Source organism: Equus quagga, chromosome 17 (genome assembly GCF_021613505.1).
Source record: "Equus quagga isolate Etosha38 chromosome 17, UCLA_HA_Equagga_1.0, whole genome shotgun sequence".
Classification (NCBI taxonomy): Eukaryota; Metazoa; Chordata; class Mammalia; order Perissodactyla; family Equidae; genus Equus; species Equus quagga.
This window is the reverse complement of record NC_060283.1, coordinates 6,456,153-6,476,561: the sequence shown is the minus strand read 5'-3', so window position 1 is coordinate 6,476,561 and position 20,409 is coordinate 6,456,153. Positions and strand designations below refer to the sequence as shown.

General features: G+C 58.1%; 4 protein-coding genes across 7 annotated transcripts; 2 read left to right on the top strand and 2 right to left on the bottom strand.

Annotated features, from left to right (window-relative positions):
• Window positions 1-2,259: 2,259 nt before the first annotated feature.
• On the top strand, window positions 2,260-6,038 carry CTSW (cathepsin W). 3 transcript variants are annotated; one of them, XM_046644967.1, is made up of 10 exons: window positions 2,260-2,757; window positions 3,021-3,105; window positions 3,934-4,047; window positions 4,433-4,587; window positions 4,690-4,786; window positions 4,894-4,974; window positions 5,058-5,180; window positions 5,369-5,433; window positions 5,514-5,717; window positions 5,798-6,038. In XM_046644967.1, exons 1-10 carry the CDS (start codon window positions 2,671-2,673, stop codon window positions 5,906-5,908), a joined length of 1,122 nt encoding a protein of 373 aa, XP_046500923.1. In that variant the 5' UTR covers window positions 2,260-2,670; the 3' UTR covers window positions 5,909-6,038. The 3 variants fall into 3 exon arrangements, with proteins under 3 accessions (XP_046500923.1, XP_046500924.1, XP_046500925.1); XM_046644968.1 differs by having other exon boundaries at window positions 2,265-2,757; window positions 3,072-3,105; XM_046644969.1 differs by having other exon boundaries at window positions 2,696-2,757; window positions 2,854-3,105.
• Window positions 6,039-6,222: 184 nt separating this feature from the next.
• On the bottom strand, window positions 6,223-10,260 carry FIBP (FGF1 intracellular binding protein). Of its 2 annotated transcripts, none has more exons than XM_046644970.1 (10): window positions 10,090-10,260; window positions 9,701-9,899; window positions 9,398-9,524; window positions 8,441-8,541; window positions 7,820-7,974; window positions 7,393-7,501; window positions 7,251-7,314; window positions 6,884-6,970; window positions 6,700-6,797; window positions 6,223-6,344 (listed from the first exon to the last, which is right to left on the bottom strand). In XM_046644970.1, the coding sequence occupies exons 1-10, from the start codon at window positions 10,172-10,174 to the stop codon at window positions 6,275-6,277; spliced, it is 1,095 nt and encodes a 364-aa protein (XP_046500926.1). In that variant the 5' UTR covers window positions 10,175-10,260; the 3' UTR covers window positions 6,223-6,274. The 2 variants fall into 2 exon arrangements, with proteins under 2 accessions (XP_046500926.1, XP_046500927.1); XM_046644971.1 differs by having other exon boundaries at window positions 7,841-7,974; window positions 10,090-10,258.
• A 1,314-nt stretch (window positions 10,261-11,574) lies between these two features.
• Window positions 11,575-13,118, top strand: CCDC85B (coiled-coil domain containing 85B). Its single transcript, XM_046644010.1, has one exon. The coding sequence runs from the start codon at window positions 12,266-12,268 to the stop codon at window positions 12,872-12,874; it is 609 nt and encodes a 202-aa protein (XP_046499966.1). The 5' UTR covers window positions 11,575-12,265; the 3' UTR covers window positions 12,875-13,118.
• Window positions 13,119-13,725: 607 nt separating this feature from the next.
• Window positions 13,726-19,797, bottom strand: FOSL1 (FOS like 1, AP-1 transcription factor subunit). The gene is made up of 4 exons (XM_046644005.1): window positions 19,501-19,797; window positions 17,338-17,535; window positions 15,472-15,579; window positions 13,726-14,790 (listed from the first exon to the last, which is right to left on the bottom strand). Exons 1-4 carry the CDS (start codon window positions 19,588-19,590, stop codon window positions 14,380-14,382), a joined length of 807 nt encoding a protein of 268 aa, XP_046499961.1. The 5' UTR covers window positions 19,591-19,797; the 3' UTR covers window positions 13,726-14,379.
• Window positions 19,798-20,409: the final 612 nt, after the last annotated feature.

Here is a 20,409-nt window from a genome sequence, read left to right as displayed (position 1 = left end):
TAATGTCCGGCATGATGAATGGATAAACAAAATGTGGGAATACACTGGAGTATTATTCAGCTGTAAAAAAGAACGAAGTACTGCTATGTCCTACAGTATGGATGAATCTTGAAAATATAACACTAGGTGAAAGAAGCCAGACACAAAAGGCCACATATTCCACTTATGTGACACATCCAGAATAGGTGAATCTGAGGGACAACCCAGATCAGTGATTGCAGGGCGAAGGGGCACCACGGAGTGACTGCTAATGGGTGTGGGGTTTCTTTTGGCGGTTTCACGAAAATGTTCTGAAATTAGATAGTGGCAATGGTTGCACAATTATGCAAATACACTAAAAACCACCGAATTGTACATTCTAAAAGGGTAAATTTTATGGTTTGTGAATTACACCTCAATAAAGCCGCTATCAAAAAAATAAGGGGCTGGCCCCGTGGCCGAGTGGTTAAAGTTCCGCCTGCTCGGCTTCGGTGGCCGGGGTTCGTGAGTTCGGATCCTGGGTGCAAACCTACTCTGCTCATCAGCCATCCTATGGAGGCATCCTACAAACAAAAAAATAGAGGAAGATTGGCACAGATGTTAGCTCAGGGCTAATCTTCCTCACAAAAAAAGAAAAAAATGATAATAAAAATATTAGCTCTTGATTATCAGGATCTAACCATTCCAGGCACCGGTGTGCACCTCACGCAATCCTCCTGCCAAGTGCGGGAAGGGGTGCCGTGAACACCCCATTTCACAGATGACAGAAGCTGAGATTTGTCCAGGCAGAGGCAGAGTGGGAAGGACAGGATTTGAACTCAAGTCTCTCTGCCTCCAAGACTCTCTGGGTTCTTTGTCCCCACAGTAGAGCATTAAGGACCCCCCATTTGAACACCTACTCTGTGCCAGCCAGGGTCGTAGGTGCTCCACAAAGTGTCGTTCCACTCAAAGGAATTGTCACTGCCACTCAGAGATGAGGACGGGAGGCCCAGAGGGGAATGACTGGGTGCGCAGTTGGCAACTCGGACTTGGACCCGAGCCTCATCTTTGCACTATTAGGCCTGGGCGTGCCTGCCACTCGGAGTTGCCTCCTTGGAATGCCTCTTCTGACCTCTGGGACCCTAACGACTTTCGCTGCCCTCATCCCCTCTGCACCGGGTCACAAGGCCTTATCTTGCTTGGTGTCCCTCTCCTACCCGGTCGTGAGCTCCTTTCAGTCCACAGCCCAGCCTTCACTGGGCGCCAGCCAGGAGCTTCAGATGAGCAAATGAATGAACAAATGAGTGAGCGAGTGGGGAAATTCATGCAGTCATTCAACAAATGTTTACTGAGTGGCCACCATTGACCAGGCTCTGTGCTAGGCACCGGGGACACAGCACTAATTGAAAAAACACCCAGATCTCCTGGCCTCGTGGAGCTCACATTCAAGGGAGGGAAGGAAATGATCAAAGAAGGCCACCCAGCCCCACACCTCAGTCCCTCCTCCCCCAAATTTCCACAACTCCCCCACCACAAGAGTCAGGTTTTATGACACCCCCTTTGGTGCCCACACGGGCTTACCCTCTGGGGTAACGGAGGGGGCGCAGCAAGATGGGGCCTCACAGCTTTGGGAAGATTCCTGATGAATGAAGAAATGAGGTAGTGAGTACATGAATGAATGAACCCCAGGATCAGAGCCCTCCTCCCTTCCCCTCTCCCATCCCCAAGGAACCCCTAGAAAGCCAGCTTCTTCTCATTCATCTCTGGCCTTGGGTGCTAGTTCCCAGCCTGGGGGGCCTAGCTCCCAGCCTGGAGGCACATAAGGGAGATCCCCAGCCCAAGGACCCATTAGAACCAAGGCAGCAGTAATGGGTGTTAACACCCCTGCCCAGCCCTTGGCCTCACGGGCTTTGGCCTTGCTCTGCCTGAGATGCCAACCCTGCTATCTTTCTGCCCCCTCAGGCCCACCTAGACCCCTCATCCACACTCCCAGACTGTGACAGGAAGAAGGAACAGGAGGCAGTAGCTGCCACTTGCTGTCCCTTGGGCCCTGCACTTTCCTGTTTAAAACCCGTGATGACCAATTGTTCAGTCAACAAACATTCATCGAGCCTGCTCTGTGCTGGCTCCGTCCTGGGCACTGAGGACACAGGGCATCAGACGCCTCTGCTGTGGGTGGGAGGCAGATGCCCAGCTGGCACAGGCACAGCAGGGACTCAAGGGGCTGCAGGTGACAGCAGAGGATGGGGAGCAGGGAAGGCTTCTTGGAGGTGACCCTTGAGCTGACTGAGCTTCGCAGGATGAGCAAGAGTGCTTCCCCAGGGGGCAGTGAGCACCTTCCATCCTTGCCCAGTCATTAGGGGCATGTGGTTCCCGTAGCCCCCTGGGCTTCCTGCTCATGGCACTGATGGCCCTATATTGTCACTGCCCACTTAGGATCTGTCTCCTTAAGGACAGACCCATCTCTGCATCCCTACAATTGCCCAGAACAGGGTGGGCAGAGAGCCTCTGTTGAATAGAGAGAGGTGGAGTGGAGAGCCAGCAGGCCAAGGGCCAGGCAAGGACAACCACCTGAAAGCCTCTTGTGCTTGAGGGGTCCAACCCCTCCCAGCCTAGTTTCCCCTGTGTGGTGGTTTCTCCAGCTCCGCCCTCTCAGCCCCTCCAGCTTGGTCTGCACAGCTTCCTGCCCCTGGCACTCTGGTCTGCGGCGCCATGGCCCAAACTGTCCACCTCTCCTGCCTCCTGGCCCTGTTGGTGGCAGGTCTGGCTGAAGGCTTCAATGGCTCCCCCGGGGGCCAGGTAAGTACCCCCAACCTGCACCCCATCCCCTTCCCTCTGCAGGCTCCATGCCTCGGGCTCACCCCTTCAGGAAACTGCCTTGTTCCCATTTCCCAGAGGGAGAGACTGAGACTAGAGAGGTGATGAGTCCACGCTCACCCAGGGAGACAGAGCGGGATTAACGGGCTGATCCCCTAGCCCAGTCTGCCTGGCTGGGAGCTGAGGTGTGGTTCTGGCAATGACTCCTCGCCTACCTCCCCCACACCACCCTTGGTTCCTTCCAGGACCCAGGGCCCTGGCCGCTGGAGCTGAAAGAGGTCTTCATGTTATTCCAGATCCAGTACAACCGGAGTTACTCGAGCCCAGCAGGTATCACCAGACATGCGTATCTCCAGTCCAATCCCCCTTCTCCCATTTAACAGAGGAGAAAATCAAGGCTCATGGTGGGGAGTGCGCAGGACAGTGGCAGGACTGGGGTGTACTCCCTGGTTCCCAAATGCAGAACTGGGGACAGGATTTCTTTGCTATGAACCTGGAAGGAGGTGGCAGCTGTTGGGGGTCTGCCCAGTCCTAGAGGATTCTTCCCTCCATAGCCACTTTCCTGTGAGCCGGGCAGCAGGCAGACCACCATCTAGTCATGACTTCATGCAGCAGACACCCAAGGATACCTACCCATTTTGTCCCCAAGCTGGGGACTCCCTCACCACCCCCAGGAGTTGCCAGCACTGCTCCTTCTCCCTCTGTGTCTCATCTCCCCTAGGGGCATGGTCTAGGGTTGCCCTTCAGCCCAAGCTGCTTGGGCCATGGCCCTGTACCCCATCCCCACCCCCCCCACCATGTTCCACCTCTGAAACTGTGGTCTGAAGTGTGAAGTGAGGGTGGAAGAGGTGACCTGGCAGGAAGCTGGGTTCCAACTATCTACTTTCTCTTCTGAGTCACTCTGCCTTCAGACCCCTTACTTGGCTTCCCGCTGGGGTGGGCAGAGGTCCCCCTTCCTGCCTCCTGGGAAAACCCAACCCTAGGTGGGCTGGGGAGCCGTTTCCTTAGCCTGGGCGTCTGCAGCGGGGTCTGCAGGAGCCACAGGAAAGGAGTCAGGGCTCACCTGGGTGAGTGTGGGTGGGAGGATGCTCAGCCAGCGGCCACTTCCTGTCCCTGTGGGCTCAAGAACCAGCCTAGGACAACCCCCTTTTGGTCTAGAGTATGCTCACCGCCTGGACATCTTTGCCCGCAACCTGGCTCAGGCTCAGCGGCTGCAGGAGGACGACTTGGGCACGGCTGAGTTTGGGGTGTCCCCATTCAGTGACCTCACAGGTACTGGGACCCCTCCTGGCCCCTAGGTGGTAGGTGGGGAAGTAGAGCCTTCTCCAGGGATAATGGCAGATGGACAGGGCAGCCCTTCGGTTTTCATTTCCCAGAGAGGGATGCTGAGGACCAGGGGCCTGGCTGCTAGTCCCAAATCACAGAGGGCAGGGGCAGGAACTCTGGAGGCCTGTGGCCCAGCCCAGCTCAGGGGCGAGGCAGCAGGTGCAGGGAAATGCACCCAGCAAGGAAGCCAGCCTCTCTCTAGACCTCAGCATCCTTGCCTTTGTCTCCCAGGGTGTTATGGGGACTCAAATGGCTGAGGAAGTGGATAGCTGGAGTAGGAGAGGCAGAAGGGGTCAAAACTGTGGTCTCGGTGGCCCCATCTGTCCCCCAGAGGAGGAGTTTGGCCAGCTCTATGGGCATCGGAGGGCGGCTGCAGGGGCCCCCCATGTGGGCAGAAAGGTAGAGTCTGAAGAGTGGGAGAAGACAGTGCCCCAGACCTGTGACTGGCGGAAGGCAGCCGGTGTCATCTCATCCGTCAAGAACCAGGTATCTGCCCCTACCCTGTCTGGTCCAATCCAGCCCCAGTGGTGCGTGGGAAGGAGAAGGGCAAGCCTGGACACCTTACCCCAGCCTCACCCTCTCACCCAGGAAATGTGTAACTGCTGCTGGGCCATGGCGGCTGCGGGCAACATTGAGGCCCTGTGGGCCATCACATACCATCAGTCTGTGGAAGTCTCCGTACAGCGTACGGCTGGGAGAGGGCTCGGGCCGGGGGCAGGGGGGTGGGGTGGGGATGTGTGACGAGGGAGAGGAGGGGGGCCTGGTCACCCACACTGTCCCTTCTTCCACCAGAGCTGCTCGACTGTGACCGCTGTGGGAATGGCTGCAAGGGTGGCTTCGTCTGGGATGCGTTCCTGACTGTTCTCAACAACAGTGAGTGCCCTGCCTCTCCAGGCAGCTGTGGGCTGGGGGACGTGCAGGAGCCGTGGCTCCATCCTGGTCTTGCTTATCTCCAGGTGGCCTGGCCAGTGAAAAGGACTACCCATTCCGGGGGGATGCCAAACCCCACAGGTGCCAGGCCAAGAAGCCCAAGGTGGCCTGGATCCAGGATTTCATCAGGCTGCCGGAGGACGAGCAGAGTGCGGGCAGGCTGGAGACATGGGCGGGAGTGGGGGGAGAATGACAGGGATGGACAGACCAGGCTATAGAAAGAGATGGAGGGATGGAGGGGGTGAGGATGTGGAAGGGGGAGAGAGAGAGAGACACCCATGAGCTGAGAGCAGGGGGGACAGGGCACGCAGGGCCTGATGGCACCTTCTACCCCCAGAAATCGCCGAGTACCTGGCCACCCATGGCCCCATCACAGTGACCATCAACATGAAGCTACTGCAGGTGGGAGAGGGGAGGAAAGGAGGGGAGGGGCGTACAGGGGAGGCGGCCCCAGACTCAGCCCGTCTGCCCTGCCTCTGCAGCAATACCAAAAGGGTGTGATCAAGGCCACGCCCACCACCTGTGACCCCCAGCATTTGGATCATTCTGTCTTGCTGGTGGGTTTCGGTGGAGGCAAGTCAGTGGAGGGGAGGCGACCAGGGGCAGTCTCATCCCAGTCTCGTCCTCGCCGCTCCTCCTCATACTGGATCCTGAAGAACTCCTGGGGGGCCAACTGGGGCGAGGAGGTGAGTGTGATCTACTGCGGGGGACAGGGCAGGACAGGCATCTGCCATCCTTCTGGCCCTGAGGCCCCCTAATTTCCTAGGGCTATTTCCGGCTACATCGAGGGAGCAATACATGTGGCATCACCAAGTACGCGCTCACTGCCCTAGTGGACCAACCACGTAAGAGGCGGCCAGTCTCCTGCCCTCCCTGAGCTCGCCTGGCTGCCCCTCAGCTCTTTCCTGCTGTGCCAGCTACCTCCTTGCTAGCCCCATCCCAAGGTCTCGGCCTGTGCTCCCAATCTTCTTGCTACAGATTGAATAAACCAAGACAAGAGCCCTGTCTTCCAAGTGGACTCAGCTGGAGTGGGGAAATGGGGAGAACTTACCTACCATTCCCAGATACATCCTAGTCCCTGTGGGGTTGACGTACCCACACGTCCTTATAGACGTACACCATGACATACGCACGCACACCTGCGCACGCTCCCACACACGGACGATATGTGTACCCACACACAGGCTCCTCCAAAGTCATGGCAACTTTATTGTCAGTGTGGGCCCTGCGGCAGAAGGGGGCCTCAGTCATGATAGAGGCGCAGGAGGCAGCCACGGAGGGTGCCCATGTAGCGGTCCCAGAGGGCCTGGTGCCTGCAATGACAATGGGAACACTAATGGCTGACATTCACTGCCTCCTCACCGTGTTGTGACAACTGCTATACACGCTCTCTATACTGTCACCTGTTTAATCCTCACAATATTCTTAGAATCCTTATCATCGTTCTCCCCAGTTTCTATGTGAGGACATTGAGGCATGGAGAGGTGAAGGACCTGCTCAAGGTCAGGTCACCACTTCTAAGAGGTGGAGCCAGGACTCTGGTCCAAGGGGAGACCCCCACCCACAGGGCGGCAGAACAGGGACCCATGAGTCTGCAGGAAGCCTAGGCCCTGGCGGGAGGCTGGCTGGGGCCAGGCCAAGCTGGACGGGAGGGCTGGGATCTCTCACCGGAAGCCATCCAGGGAGTGGACCGACGCCGAATACTGATTCAAGAAGAGCCGCACGTCACTCAATGGCCAGTGGTCAGAGCGGCAGGGTTCCACGAACTGTGGGCCCAAGGGAACATGCAGCACTGGTACAGCTCAGGGACGGCCAGGGTGGGGATCAGAGGGCGGCAGGCAGGACAGCTCACCTTTTCCACGAGGTCCACAAATAGGTCTCTGACGTCCTTATTGTGAGTCAGCTTGGTGGCCACATTCACCAGCCCCCGGGACAGGTTCTGTGGGGCAGGGGGCCTGGGAGTTCTGCCTTCTGTCCCAGAAGCTGGGGGCTGAGCCCAGAGGCCGGAGGAGGAGCAGGCCCCTCCGCACATCTATCCACCTCCCTCAATTGAATAACTCCCCAGTGTTTAGGAGCAGGCTCCCGCCTGTGAGGCGGGCAAAGGGGGGGCAGCAGCGCCACCTGCTGGTCAATCCCGGGCATGAGCAGAGTTGCCCAGTGGGACAGTGCACTGGAGGCTGAAGAGGCCCAAGGGACAGAAGCTGGATTAGGCCACAGACCTTGAAGTTGGCTTCCATTTCAGAGAAGACACCGAGCTTTCCTCGAAGGGCGGTGCACACCAGGCTGCGGGGAAACAGGGTCGAGATTAGAGCCACCTGGGCCCCCACTTCAGGCCCTACCCCATGGAGCCCCTAGGTTCACCTCTTGTGCAGGTCCAGAAGGTCCTTGTCAGCTACAAGCACCTTGAGCTCCTTCAAGTCCTGAAGAAACTCCTTGTCTAAGTCCATGTCCATGTCATCCACCTGGGAGTCTGAGTGAGGCCCGTGAAGGGAGTTGGGGTGGGGGATAAAACCCCTCCTGTGATATCCTGAGCCTCCCCCCACCACCTCACTGCACCCCACGAGACAGAGGAGGAAGCGGAGTGTCAGAGAGGTGCAGTGACTTGCCCCAGGCCATAGAGAAGCAGTGGGCCCTCTGTCTGCAGGCCAGGTGTGTGTGGGGACACTGACACTGGACTAGGAGCAGAGGTGGCTGAGGGGAGGGCGCTGAAGAAGAAAGGATGCTGGGGCCTGCAGGAGAAACTGCTGCTGGGGAACCAGGCCCAGAAAGAGGGGAGGCGTCCGGGCACCTGGGTCAGTGGGGGCCTCACCGACGGCTCCGAGGGTCCAGTTCTGGATCATGAGCTCAGCACAGAAGGCAAAGTCGCCAAAGCTCAGGTACTGCAGTTTTTTCTTCCCTGTCTCAAAGCGGTTGTTGGCAAAGAAGACAATGGCTGCATAGTCCCTGCAGGGAGGGGACAGTGGGCTTGTCAGGGCTTGAAATTCCAACACTGGCTGGGCACCCAAGTTCTGGCCTCTCTCTGCCCTAACTCACTGTGTGACGTCTTTCAAGTCACTTCTGTCTGGGCCTCCTCATCTGTGCAAAGAGAAGGTTTCAGCCCAGGTCTCCTAAGGGATACAGCGGGAGACCACAAGCGTAACGGTCACCACGTACTGAGCTCTTCCTAAGCCCAGGGGCTGCGCCATGGGCTCTACATGTGGCACCTCACACAGCCCAGCTGGCAAGGGGCCAGGCTAGGATTTGAACCCAGGCCAGTCTGATCCAAAGCACGGACCAAGGGTAGGACAACCATCCCCCCAACACAGCCAGACGTCAAGGGGTTTGCGGCGGGAAAGGTGGGCCAGCCTCAGGGCCCTGGAAAGGAGTGCGCAGGAGGGGAAGATGGCTGACTCCTCTCTTGGCCCCTCACCTGGCCAGCCGGTCGGAGAGGAGGAAGTGTTGCTGGATGTTATCAACCAGGGAGCCCCGCATTTCCTCCACCACCTTGAAGACTCGCTTGAAATTGTCAAACTGCAGGGCAGTTAAGGGGGGAGAGAGGACTGGTGAGAGGTCGCTCCCCTAGTAAGCTGTTTATTGAAATCCCTCTCTCATCTACCCACCTATCCGGTCAACATCTGCTAACTTAGCATCTGTTATTCCTTCCACAAACTACTGATTATTAATACCTGTTATCAGTTCAATAAATATCTACCAACTTCTACCACGGAGCCTCGGATAAATGTTTACTCACTCCTACCTCTCCATTCACCCCTATTTTAGCATCGTGAGCTTGTGCCGGAGCTCACCCTCCTGACTAAGGCCCAGGAAGTCAACAATGAGCAAATGCTAAGCCGTATGCAGGGGGCTCACAAGAAATGAGGGATTAGACACTAAAGGCCCAGGAGAAGGGTTGCTTCTCCCTGGCATCACCAGAAAGGCTTGTGGAGAAGGTGGCATCTGAACCCCTGCCTTGGTTTCAAGGGGTAGAAATGGCCAAAACCAATACCTTCCAGGGAGGAGCAGCATAAGCAAAGGAAAGCCAGGGGATGGGGAGATGTCAGTCTAGCGAGCTTGGCAGGGACCAGGTCACAGGAGAGTATGCAGGGCAAGGCCAGAGGTGTGGCTACTATCCAAGAGGGAGTGGGAACCAATGAAAGTTCATGAGCGGGGGGAAGCTGTGGTCAGATCTGGGCTTTTGAAAGGTCACTCTGGCTGAAGAGTAGAGGATGGTTTGGAAGGGACAAAAAGAAGGGAGAGGAGACTGGGAATGAAGCAGCTGCCACAGTCGGAGGTTGGGGAGGAGGCTGGAGCTGGGGCAGTGGCCAAAAGGATGGAGTGAAGGGGGGACTGTAGGTGGGAAGTTGTGTTGGTGGGGTATGGTGCCCACCTGTCTCCGACAGCTCTTGAGGGTGATGCCTGTTTTGGTGCTGATGTCGTCCAGGTCTTTCTTGGTGCCCTTGGACAGCTTCTTGCCCAGGACCTCCCGCACAAAGGCCTCATCAAAGGCGTAGTACCTGCGTGGAGGTAAAGGACACCACTGACTTCCCATAAAGGAAAGGGGGCCTGGCAGGGCCTGGGTTTGGCCCCTCTGCTCTCAACTTTCTCAAGGCCTGGGTAAGTCCCGCCCCTCCCTGGGCCTCAGTTTCAGCCTGCAAAATCGGTATACAGTCAGACTGGTTGGCGTCCCCACCTCTCGATGAGCAGCGCCTGTCGGGAGGGCGGGATCTGGTAGATCAGCTGGTGCAGCAGCTTGGGCGGTGCGTGCAGCAGGCGCTCGAGCATGTGGAAAGTACGGTAGTGGTCCATAGTGTCGCTCTGCAGCACCGCGGCCGTGGCACCCGTCTGCTCCAGGATTCCTGAGCGCACCCTCAGGGCCACTGCGTCGCTCACTGGGTAGTGGGCATTAGCATCAGGCCCTGCCGACTCAGGAGGCCCTCCAGGGATTCCCGCCCCGACCCCTATCCATCCCTTACTCCCGCTGCCCACTTCCCTATAGGATGCTCAAGCCCTGGCCCCGCCCCCTTTTCCATCCAAAACAACTGCTCCGCCCGTCGGGCTTCCCAGACGGCCCCCACAGACCCGAGTAACCATCCAGCCAGAGGCGATACACGTCCTCGTCGATGAGGGTCGTGTTCCCCACGAAGATATCCAGCTCACTAGTCATGGTCACGCCCGGACCCGGGCGCGGCCGCGGCGCCCCAGCAGGAGCGAGCACTGCCCGGGCCCGGCACGCCGCCGGGCCACTTCCGGGAGTGCGGAGATTCGGCTCCGGGCACCCGGAGCCAGAGAAGGACCACTTCCGGGACACAGCGGGTGGGGTCGGGAGCGGCGCGCGACGGGGCGGAGGCAGCGGCGGTGGAGGAGCCCCTCCTCCCGGCGGAAGGGGGACTCCCGGGCTCCTTTGGCCCCGTGTGCGGGAGAGTGTCCGGAGGCAAGGCTTCCCGCCAGTCTCCCCTACCCCTGCAACCTCCTGCCCTCACTTCCTCTTGGTTTTTCTCCCACATTCTCTGCTCTTTTCGGGGCCTCCCTACTTTGACCTGTATCCTCAATGCTAAATCTTTTCTCTGCTAAAAAGATGTCTGGCCCGATGTCCAAGGACACTTGCTGGGAGCCCCTCAGTCCATCCTGCGGATGAGCACGTCTCCTGAGCATGGGGCACCTGCTGCCGTGGTTTGAACCACCCTCTCACCACTAACTAATGGCCTCCCCTATTGTGCAGCTCAGAGCTCTGCCTGGAAGTCCACATCCGGAGGGCCGCGTATCTTTGAGTCTGTCCGCGCTGTCTCCCCACTCCTTCTGAGGCCTCTCAGAAGCAAGGCAGACCTCTCCTTCTCCCCAGTCTGTTTCTTTTCCTGTGTTCCTGTCTCAATGACAGCCCCAACATCCACCCAGTTCTCATACCAGAAACCTGGGCTATTTCCCAGACTCCTCTCTTCCCACATTCAGTTCTGCTGATTAGCCTCCTGAATATTTCCACTATCTTTGTCCTCTCCACCCCCACTGGCACTGTCCCAGACCAGTCCTTCTGCATCGCTCTCCTTGCCCATCGACACAGTGTTCTTACTAATGTCCCTGCCTACGTCCCCTCCCATGGTCCATCCCACACAGAGCAGCCCGAACAATCTTTTTTTAAATGCATATTTTAAAATGTTACTCCCCTGCTTACAATACTTACTGGCCTGTGGAAATGTTCCAAGCTAGCATTGAAAGCCCTTGAGAATCTGGCCTCCGTCTACCTTTGTTGCCTCCCTCCCTCTCTTACCACTTTCTCCACATGTCTGCTTTTCAAAAACATCGAGCTACTCTCACTTTAGTTCCTAAAACGGCTAGGCCATTTCGAGCATCAGTGTCTTTCACCAGGATATTCCCTTTTCCCGAAACAGCTCTCTCTTTATTTGGCAAAGTCCATACATCTTTCAGGGCCCATCAGCTATTACCTCTTTTGGGAAACCTTTTTTGGGAAGTCCCTCAGACCGTGCCCCTCCTCCATTTGTTGCTTGTTTAACATAGCCTGTTTCCCCTGCCAGATTACTACCTCTTTGAGGACAGGATTAGGATCTTGGTGAAGTTTATTTCTGCGTAGGCCTTGCACACAATAAAGGTTTATTGAACAAATGAATCCCACGTATGCTTCTCCCCCCAGGCAGGAAACACTCTGAGAGGGAGTGTAGGCTGATGGTGAGCCCGAACGTTTGGACTCAGGGTTCCAAGGAGCTGGGACCGATGCCCAGTGAGCCGAGTTCGAGCTAAGCTAGAAAGCATGGAAAGACAATCCGTCTGTGTTCTGTCAGAAGGTGGGCAGGAGAGTCAGAGGCCAACGCCTGCGTCTTGGTTCTCAGAAGCAGCGGAGGGGCTTAGGCTCGAGCTTGAGGAGGTTTGGAATTGAGAGGTAGAAGCACCTAGTTCAGGGTTGGCTTGTTAAAGACGGTGATGTCGGGACTGAATCCGTGTCCGCGGGGGTCTCGGGCACCGTGGTTCGGAGTGGGCGGAGAAGGGTAGCTCCCTCTGCGTCCAGACTCCGCCCCTCTCCGGGGAGGCTTTCCCGGATTGGCTGTCCTTCCCTGACGTCATGCGGCCCCGCCCCGGCGCGCGCCCAGCCGCGTGCCCACCCCCGGGCGGCTGCTGCAGCCTACACTACCTCGACCGCAGCCTGCCGCCCGCGGAGCCGGAGCCCGACCCCGAGCGGCGACGGGCTCGACGTGGGGCTCCTGGGCTGCGGCGGCGGGCAGGCGATGCTCCAGAGGCCTGAGCAGCCATGGAGGCCGAGGCAGGCGGCCTGGAGGAGCTGACGGACGAGGAGATGGCGGCACTGGGCAAGGAGGAGCTGGTGCGGCGCCTGCGGCGGGAGGAGGCGGCGCGCCTGGCGGCTCTGGTGCAGCGCGGCCGCCTCATGCAGGAGGTGAATCGGCAGCTGCAGGGTCACCTGGGCGAGATCCGCGAGCTCAAGCAGCTCAACCGGCGCCTACAGGCCGAGAACCGCGAGCTGCGCGACCTTTGCTGCTTCCTAGACTCGGAGCGCCAGCGCGGGCGGCGCGCCGCACGCCAGTGGCAGCTCTTCGGGACCCAAGCATCCCGGGCCGTGCGCGAGGACCTGGGCGGTTGTTGGCAGAAGCTGGCCGAGCTGGAGGGCCGCCAGGAGGAGCTGCTGCGGGAGAACCTGGCGCTTAAGGAGCTCTGCCTGGCGCTGGGCGAGGAGTGGGGCCCCCGCGGTGGCCCCGGCGGCGCGGGGGGCTCAGGCGCCGGGCCGACGCCCGAGCTCGCCTTGCCCCCCTGCGGACCCCGCGACCTGGGCGATGGAAGCTCCAGTACTGGCAGCGTGGGCAGTCCCGATCAGTTGCCCCTGGCCTGCTCCCCAGATGACTGAAGACACGGCTTCCTTCGTGCCGACGCCCGCCCGGAGTGCTTCCCAAGCGCCGGGATAGAGGTGGACCTCAGGACCTGGACGCCACCCTGGCTGCGCACGTGGGGCCTCTGGCATGGACTTAGAAACCCTAGCACTGAGGAGGGCCCCTCGCTCTCGCTGGCGGGGCAGCAGGGGGACTGAAAGGCTGGAGCGGAGGGACTTGCTGGGGGCTGGGTGGGGGCTAATAAACTGGGACGGAAGCAGAGCCTGTGGCTTGGGCAGCGTCTGTTTGAGACTCGCCAGGGTTGGGACGAGGGCGAGGACATTGAGACGGGGTTCCATTCCTATCCAGAGGGACTGCAGAACTAAGGTGGCTGACTCTCCCGTTACCCCAAGTCTGGGGTGGGATGTGGGACCATAGTAAGCCACTGACTTCCCCCGTCTGGCCCAGGGACAGGCCGTGATCCGGCCCCTGAAGTGGCTCCAGCTCCCTTCCCGGCTCCTTCCTGTCCAAGACAATGGGGCAGGAAGCAGGTGTTGGGGGCCTAGAACCCACTAGCCGCCTCCCCTGAGGCTGGAAGGGACATAACAGCGCCCTCCAGTGGCACACGCAGGAGCACTGTGGGCCCCCACCAGGAGGAGGATGTTAAGCCTCTTGGCTTGCACCCCACAGCACTCTCTTCCTTCTCTTAGTGCTAGCGATGAGGCAGAGCAGATGTAGCCTCGTTTGTCAGATAAGACAGTCCAGGTCCAAAAATATCAAAGAATTTGTCTAAGGTCATGCCGTGAGTTGGTGAAGCGGAGACCAGAGCCTAGAGCTTCTGGCTCCAAATGTTCTCCCTTTAGCCTCTGGGTCCAATAAGACCAGGCCAGAGCTTCAAGCCTTTTATTCTGTTTTGGCAGGTTTGTATAAAAATACTCTCTTTAGGAAAATAAATAGCAGCTGCCCTCGCTGTGAAGGCTTCATTCCCTGGAGCTAAAAGCTTCTCAGAGCTGGGGGCTGCCAGTCAGCTCATCACAGAAGCCTCTGGCACCCTCCTGAGCTGTGCCATTCAGGAGGGCCGGCAGGATGCCCTGGTTCAGTCACCTGGTGCTGCTGGCAGTGGGGCTGGGGGAGTTAGTGTTCTAGGCTGGCAGAGTATCACTTTCTGTCAGAGTTGGGTGGATCATAGGAAGAGGGTGATGAAAACTCTAGGGGTAGTTTGGAGGGGGTTAGGGCTCCAGAGGACCTCTAGGGATCTGCAAAGTCCTTTGGGGCTGCCAGGAGTTCTCTAGCACAAATGGGAAATATTTTGTCTCTGATTCTGTGCAAATTGTTCAAGAGAGGCCAGCTCTAGAGAAACAGCAGGCAGCTTCACTGGCCCCAGGCTGGCTCTACCAGGAAGCAAAATATGCTCAGTCTCACCTGGAGGAACGGAGGAGAACCTGCTGAGGCTGGGCACGGGATATGGTCCAGGCCAGCTGGACCAATGTGGGCTGGATATGTTGGCTAGGGTGGCACCAGCAGGGAGTGGGGCTGGGGTGCCTCATAAGGCCAGGAGGGTGGGGGAGCCAAGCGGGTCAGAGGACGGGTCTCCACTGCTGCTGCTGCTCTTGCGATGGGCTGAGGCACAGGGCTCAGGGGTGCTGGGGTAGGTGAAGACCAGACTGGGGGTGAAAGGAGTCAGGGAGGGTGTAGTCATGAGCGTGGGGGTGTGCAATGCTTCAGGTTCAAGCACAGGCCCCGGGGAAAGGGAGATACAAGGCACAGGGCAAGAGGGGGCTGGTGGGCTGCTGGTGCCGCTTGTGCCGCCAGTGTCACTCTCCTTGGCCCCTTCTGGGATTTTGCAGATGGGGCGGTGGGCTTCCAGCACCAGTTCCAGGCGCTCCTTCTGCTTCTGCAGCTCCTCAATCTCTCGCTGCAGCCCGGATTTCTCATCCTCCAGTTTGTCAGTCTCCTGCAGAGGGTTAGGAGAGGAGTCAAGAAGATGAGGGCAGGGGGCCTGCCCTGTGGTCAAGTGGTTAAGTTCCCGAGCTCCGCTTCAGCGGCCCAGGGTTTGGTCGGTTGGAATCCTGGGCGGGGATATGGCACCGCTCATGGAACCATGCTGAGGCGGCATCCCACATGCCACATCTGGAAGGACCCACAACTAAAGATACACAACTATGTACCGAGCGGCTTTGGGGAGAAAAAGGAAAAAATAAAATCTTAAAAAAAAAAAAGAAGATGAGGCCTGAATACTGCGTAGCCTCCCGCGATGGTGGTGATTCAAGGGGGGGGTGGAGGGAAAAGGGGAGGGCCAGGGAGTCTCCAGCAAGTCTGGACTACAACTCCCATGAGCCCCTGGGAGAAAATGGGCATGACTCCCATCAGTCCTAGGGGTATCTCAGAAGGAGATGGTCTGCCGAAGCTTAAGCTCAGCTCTACTGTGCTCGGAGTAGGACGCGCTGCAACTAATTTTTAATCGCTTTTTTCTTGTCCTTTTCTCTGAAGGACTGCCCCTCCAACAGGGCGCTGGGGAGAGGGGACTTCATATACCGGCGCCCCCTGGAGTCCCGCGGCTCATGGGAGCCGGGATCCCCCCCCTGAGGTTCGGTGGGTCGGACCCTGGGAACCCTCCGCAGTGGCCGGTGCTCACCGCCTGCAGGAAGTCGGTCAGTTCCTTCCTCCGGTTCCTGCACTTGGCCGCCGCCAGCTTGTTCCGCTCGCGCCTCACTCGACGGCGCTCCTCCTCCTCCGGGCTGATCTGGGGGTAGAGGGAGCAGTGAGGTGGACCCAGAGCCACTGGCTGCCCGACACTCGCCTCCTGCGCTGGCCCAGTGGCAAGACCCTGGCAAGGGGCATGGCAGCGCGAGGGCGCCCTCAGCCTGCGGTTTAGGGACCACCGCACCCCGACCGGCTCCCCGCACTCACGCTTTAGTAAGCTTGGATTAGTCAGCTCTTCCCCGCACCCAGCTTTTGCCTCCTATGATTCCTCCCTCGGAATGCCCACCCCTACGCCACAAACCTTAACCCTCCTCATCTCCCAGGACTCAACTAAGATGCCCCAGCCTCTGGTAAGCTTTCTCTCGTTCCCCAGCAAGAAGTGGCCTTTCTTCCTCTGAGCCTCTGGGACTTGGCCACTCTTTTCCAAGGACCCTCACTCATTCTTTTCAATCTCTTGATAACCTAGTCTCCTCTTTCCCAGGGACTGTAAGCACTAGAAGGGGCCAATGAGTGCTGCTGAGTATGTCGTTATTTATCAGGAACGTATTATGTGCCAGCTCAGCGCTTTACATAGATTCTTAACCCAACTGTCCATGTAAGGAACTGAAGCCCAGGGAGGATGAATAACTCGTTTATGGCCCCAGAGCAGAAATTAAAATCCACTCACTCTATTCAACCCTGAGTGAGAGACCAGCTGATGGAGACCGCCTCCCCCACAAGGACCTGGCTCACAGCTCGCAGCCCCTGTCTAGGAGTACCCAGGAACAAAAGACCACCCTCAGGACAGGGCTGAAGGAAGGAAGTCCAGGAGCCTGCCTCTGCGGCTCGCACCACGGTCCCCTTCCAGTTGGTCACAAAGGCCAGTCATTCTGTTTGTGGGAACACTTCCCCTGGCTGATGGCACAGTTTCCCCAGGACCCCAACCTCCCTCCCCATCCCCCACCCTGCTGTCAGAGTGAGCTCTTTACTATGCACACCTCACCCAGTCCCATATACCAAAAAGCCCCAGGGAGAGGAAAGAGGAGGCACTCCCTTAAAGACGGTATCTCCCATGTATTTATTTTGGTAAGGACTTTATTAGCAGTGCGCGGGTGGGAATGCTGGTTGCGGAGGCATGAGTTTCAGCTCACTCTACTTCAAGCCTTCTCTTAGCTCCCGGTGAGACAGTGTGGCTTGCTGGTTAGGATCTGACTTTAGAATTGGACAGACCTGTCTCATTACTCACTACCTGTGTGATCTTGGGCAAATGACTACCTCTCTGTGCCTTCATTTCCTTGGCTGTAAAATGGGGAGAACCAGAGTACATTCCCCAGAGGGTTTTTGTGAGGATTAAATGATATGGGGAAACTGAGACCTAGAGAGCAGCCGAAGGGAAGTCTCTCCTTTCTGTTCTCCCCAGCTACTCAGACAGCATAAGCCCACCGTCTCCATACATGTCAGACCCTCTACTCTCCACACACCTTTTCACATGTACACCTTACACGTTCTCACCTCCACCTCCATTCTTCCTCCTGGTATCCCCTCCACCAGACTGCCGTTTCCTTCCTCTCTATCTATGCAAATCCTACCCATCCTTCTAGGCTAATATGCCTCCACCTCCAGGAAGCTTTCCCTGATCCAGAAGTGACCTCTTTGCCCCTGCATCTCCCCAGGGGCTCCAATCACTTTCTTCCTTGGCCAGCAGTCACAGTGGCCGCACTTTACCCCTCCTCCCCGAAGCCTGTGTTCTCCTTTTGGGCAACAGCTTCTCCTCCGCACCCCTGTGGGCATCAGAATCAGCCACATCTCCGCTCCCTACCTGTTCAGAGGGCCGGCGACGCACCCCTGGAGGTGGCCCCAGGGCCCGAATGACTCCTGGCCGGGGCTGTGGGGGGCTGTACTGGGGGTATGCCAGAGGCCTGGGGTAGCTGCTGGGTCCCAGGAAGTGAGGCTGCACCATCCACTGGAGCTCCTGGCTGCCGCTCACAGCGTTGATACTTGGCACGAGGTGGAACTTCTGAGGGATAAGAAATGGAGGGCCAAGGATGAGGTCTGTGTGGATGGAGGGGCTTCCAGTGAACAGAAGCCACACCGCCGTCCACCCTCAAGGCAAATGCTGGTTCTGAGAGACCAAAAAGAGCCCCGTTGGGCAGTCAGAGAGCCTGACTGGGTGACAAATCCCTGCTCATGAGCTGTGTGACTTTGGGCAGGTCACATAACCTCTCTGTGTCTCCATTTCCCCATCAGAGCTAATACTTATAGAATGTGAATTCCAGGCACTGTCCTAACCACTTTACAAATACTGACTCATATAATTTGCACAACAGTATCATCATTTTCAGACAGGAAAACAGTTGTCCATGGACACATAGCCAGTAAGTGGAAAGCGGGGTTTGCGCCACAAGCAGCCAGGCTCTTACCCACTCCGGCACCCTTCTGAGTCCCATCTGTGCAAAGAGGAGCATTACAGCTCCCAACCCCGAGGGTGGCTGTGAGAATCAGGTGAGAGAATGTGTGTGACAGAGCCAGGTAAGTGGCAGATGCCCTATGCACAGGGGCTGTGGTGGGCAAGAGCCATTGCTCTGGGTTCAAGCTATCCCTATTCTCATTTTAGCTCAGCCACTTACTGGCTGTGACTTTGGGCATTATTTAACATCAGCGTGCCTCAGTTTCCTCGTTTTTAATATGATCATAGATGAGGATCACATCACTTCGTTGATACTAAAAAGTACCCTTGGGTAGCTCTGAAATCATAGGTTAATTGGCAACTTGAAAAAGATTTAGTGGTACAAAATAAAGGTGGGTTTTTCAATCAATGAGGTCTTAGATTCCGGGAAATTCAGTAAATGAGGTGGAAACCTCCCAGCGCGATGTCTGGCTGCCCTGCTTGCGCTCCCGGGATTACCTGCCCCTGGGTTCGAGCCCTGGGGCTGGGCCCTGGGTGTGGGCGCCCAGTCCTCCGGGAAGCGCCTCACAAGCCCAGGCGAGTCCAGACAGCGGTGTCCCGGGCACAGCGCTGTGGGCCCAGTGGCCCAGTGACCCCAGTTCCGGGCCCGAGGAACCGCCGGCGGCATCTCCCACTCCCGAGGTTGTCGGGCCCGGGCCGCTCCGGGCCAGGAAGGGAGGGGCGCTCCGGGTGAGTCAGCCACCGTGACTCGGCCGCCGTGACTCGGCGGAACGGACGCCGCTCCTAGCGACACGTGCTCGCGGCCCCTCCGCAGGAAATGGGCACCTGCAGCCTCCCGGGTACCCCCAGCCGGCAGCGGGCGCCGTTCGATGCCGAGAGTCGGGGAAACGCGGGAGTTGCCCGCTGCACGTCCCCGCACCTCGCGGTCTCTATTGGCTCCATCCCGTCAAGGATCAAGAACCAGTCCCCCGGAGCCCACCAGGCTCCACTGCGCCGAGAAGGGGATACGGACTTGGCGATAGGGTAGAGAGGGACAGACACACAGACAGACATCCAGATGATCACAGACAGCGCCGAGGATTCCCAGTTAGTCGGGGCCAGCCTGCCGAGGATCCCGCCTCCCTCCTGCGTGGGGACTTCTCGGCCGCAGCTCAGACTCAGGTCCCGGGAATTTAGTCCGAGATGGATCAGACCCGAGATGGATGTTAGAGCTAGGATGAATCCCGAACTAAGGGGCCCCCTTCTGACGCAGATGGGACAAAATGATTAGCGGTGGCAGGAGGAAAGAAAGGAGGTAACAGAAACAGAGGGACAGTAGACAGCACACAGTGAGGGACAAGGGGGCGAGGGAGAGAGGGGACGTTCGCAGATCCTTGTTCTGCCCGCCGCGCGCGTTTCCCTGGGCTGTGGGGGGAAAGTGCCCCCGGAAAGCGGAGAATCGGCAGGATCTCCCGCCACAGCCTCCACACCCGATCCCTACTCCGGTTCCCGGCCCAGTCTCGGAGCGTGCCGCGGGGGACGACAGCGTGCCAGGCGCTGTCCACTCGCGCACCCCAGGCTTCGGATCTCTCTCACCTGCTGGCCTGTCCCCGGGGGCTGCACTGGGCCGCCGTACGCACCGCCGGCCCCGGAGCTCGGTCCGGGTTCCCCGAAGTCTCGGTACATGCCCTGGGCTGGCTGCTTCGTGGGGTCCGCGTCGGCGGCTTCGGTTCTGACTCACTCGCTCCTTGCGGAGTCTTTTCTTTTTATGAATGAAAAGTTCTCGGGCTGAACCACTTCGATTTGGGGGGTGGCGCGGGCGTTTCGCAGTGGCGCCGGTCACCTCGGGGCTCCACCTCTCCAGACGCGCCGCCTTTCGACAGTCCGCCCCGAACTGTTCGACGCCTCCTACAGTCCTTTTGCGGCCTTTTCGTGGGGGGAGAGGGACGGATTTGGCGTCCGCCAGCGGCAGGCGGGCCTGCCCCCTCTGACGTAGCTGCCCATACATGGTGCAATTTCCTCGCCGCGCCCAGGTGGAGCCGAGGATTCCCCTGCGTCTTTACGCACCTGTGAGCCGCTGGCCGCCCCGCCCGGTCTCGCTCTGTCCGGTCCCGCCCAGCCGCCGACTGCAGACTGCGAGCCGGCAGCCCCGCTCCCGGCCAGCACCCTGGAGCCCTCTCACCGCCTGGTCTGGCCTCAGTTTCTGCATCAGTCAAATGGGACGAAATAATCACGTAGCCACCCTGCCGCACGTGGGAAGTTGGAGTGAAGAATGTGAAAGGGGTCTGGAAACTGTAAAGTGGATCATAAATGTGATTGATATTACTATTATTATTTACTGGGTGCTTATTTCATGCCAGGAACGGTGCTACTGCCATCCAGGGTGAGGCCCTTCCGCTGGCATTAGGATTCAGATATTCTAAAAAGTGAATAAATGATGCCAGGGTTACAAAAATGGTGGTATATTTTAAATGTTTACAACGAACAAGTTAGTGCTTTGAGGTG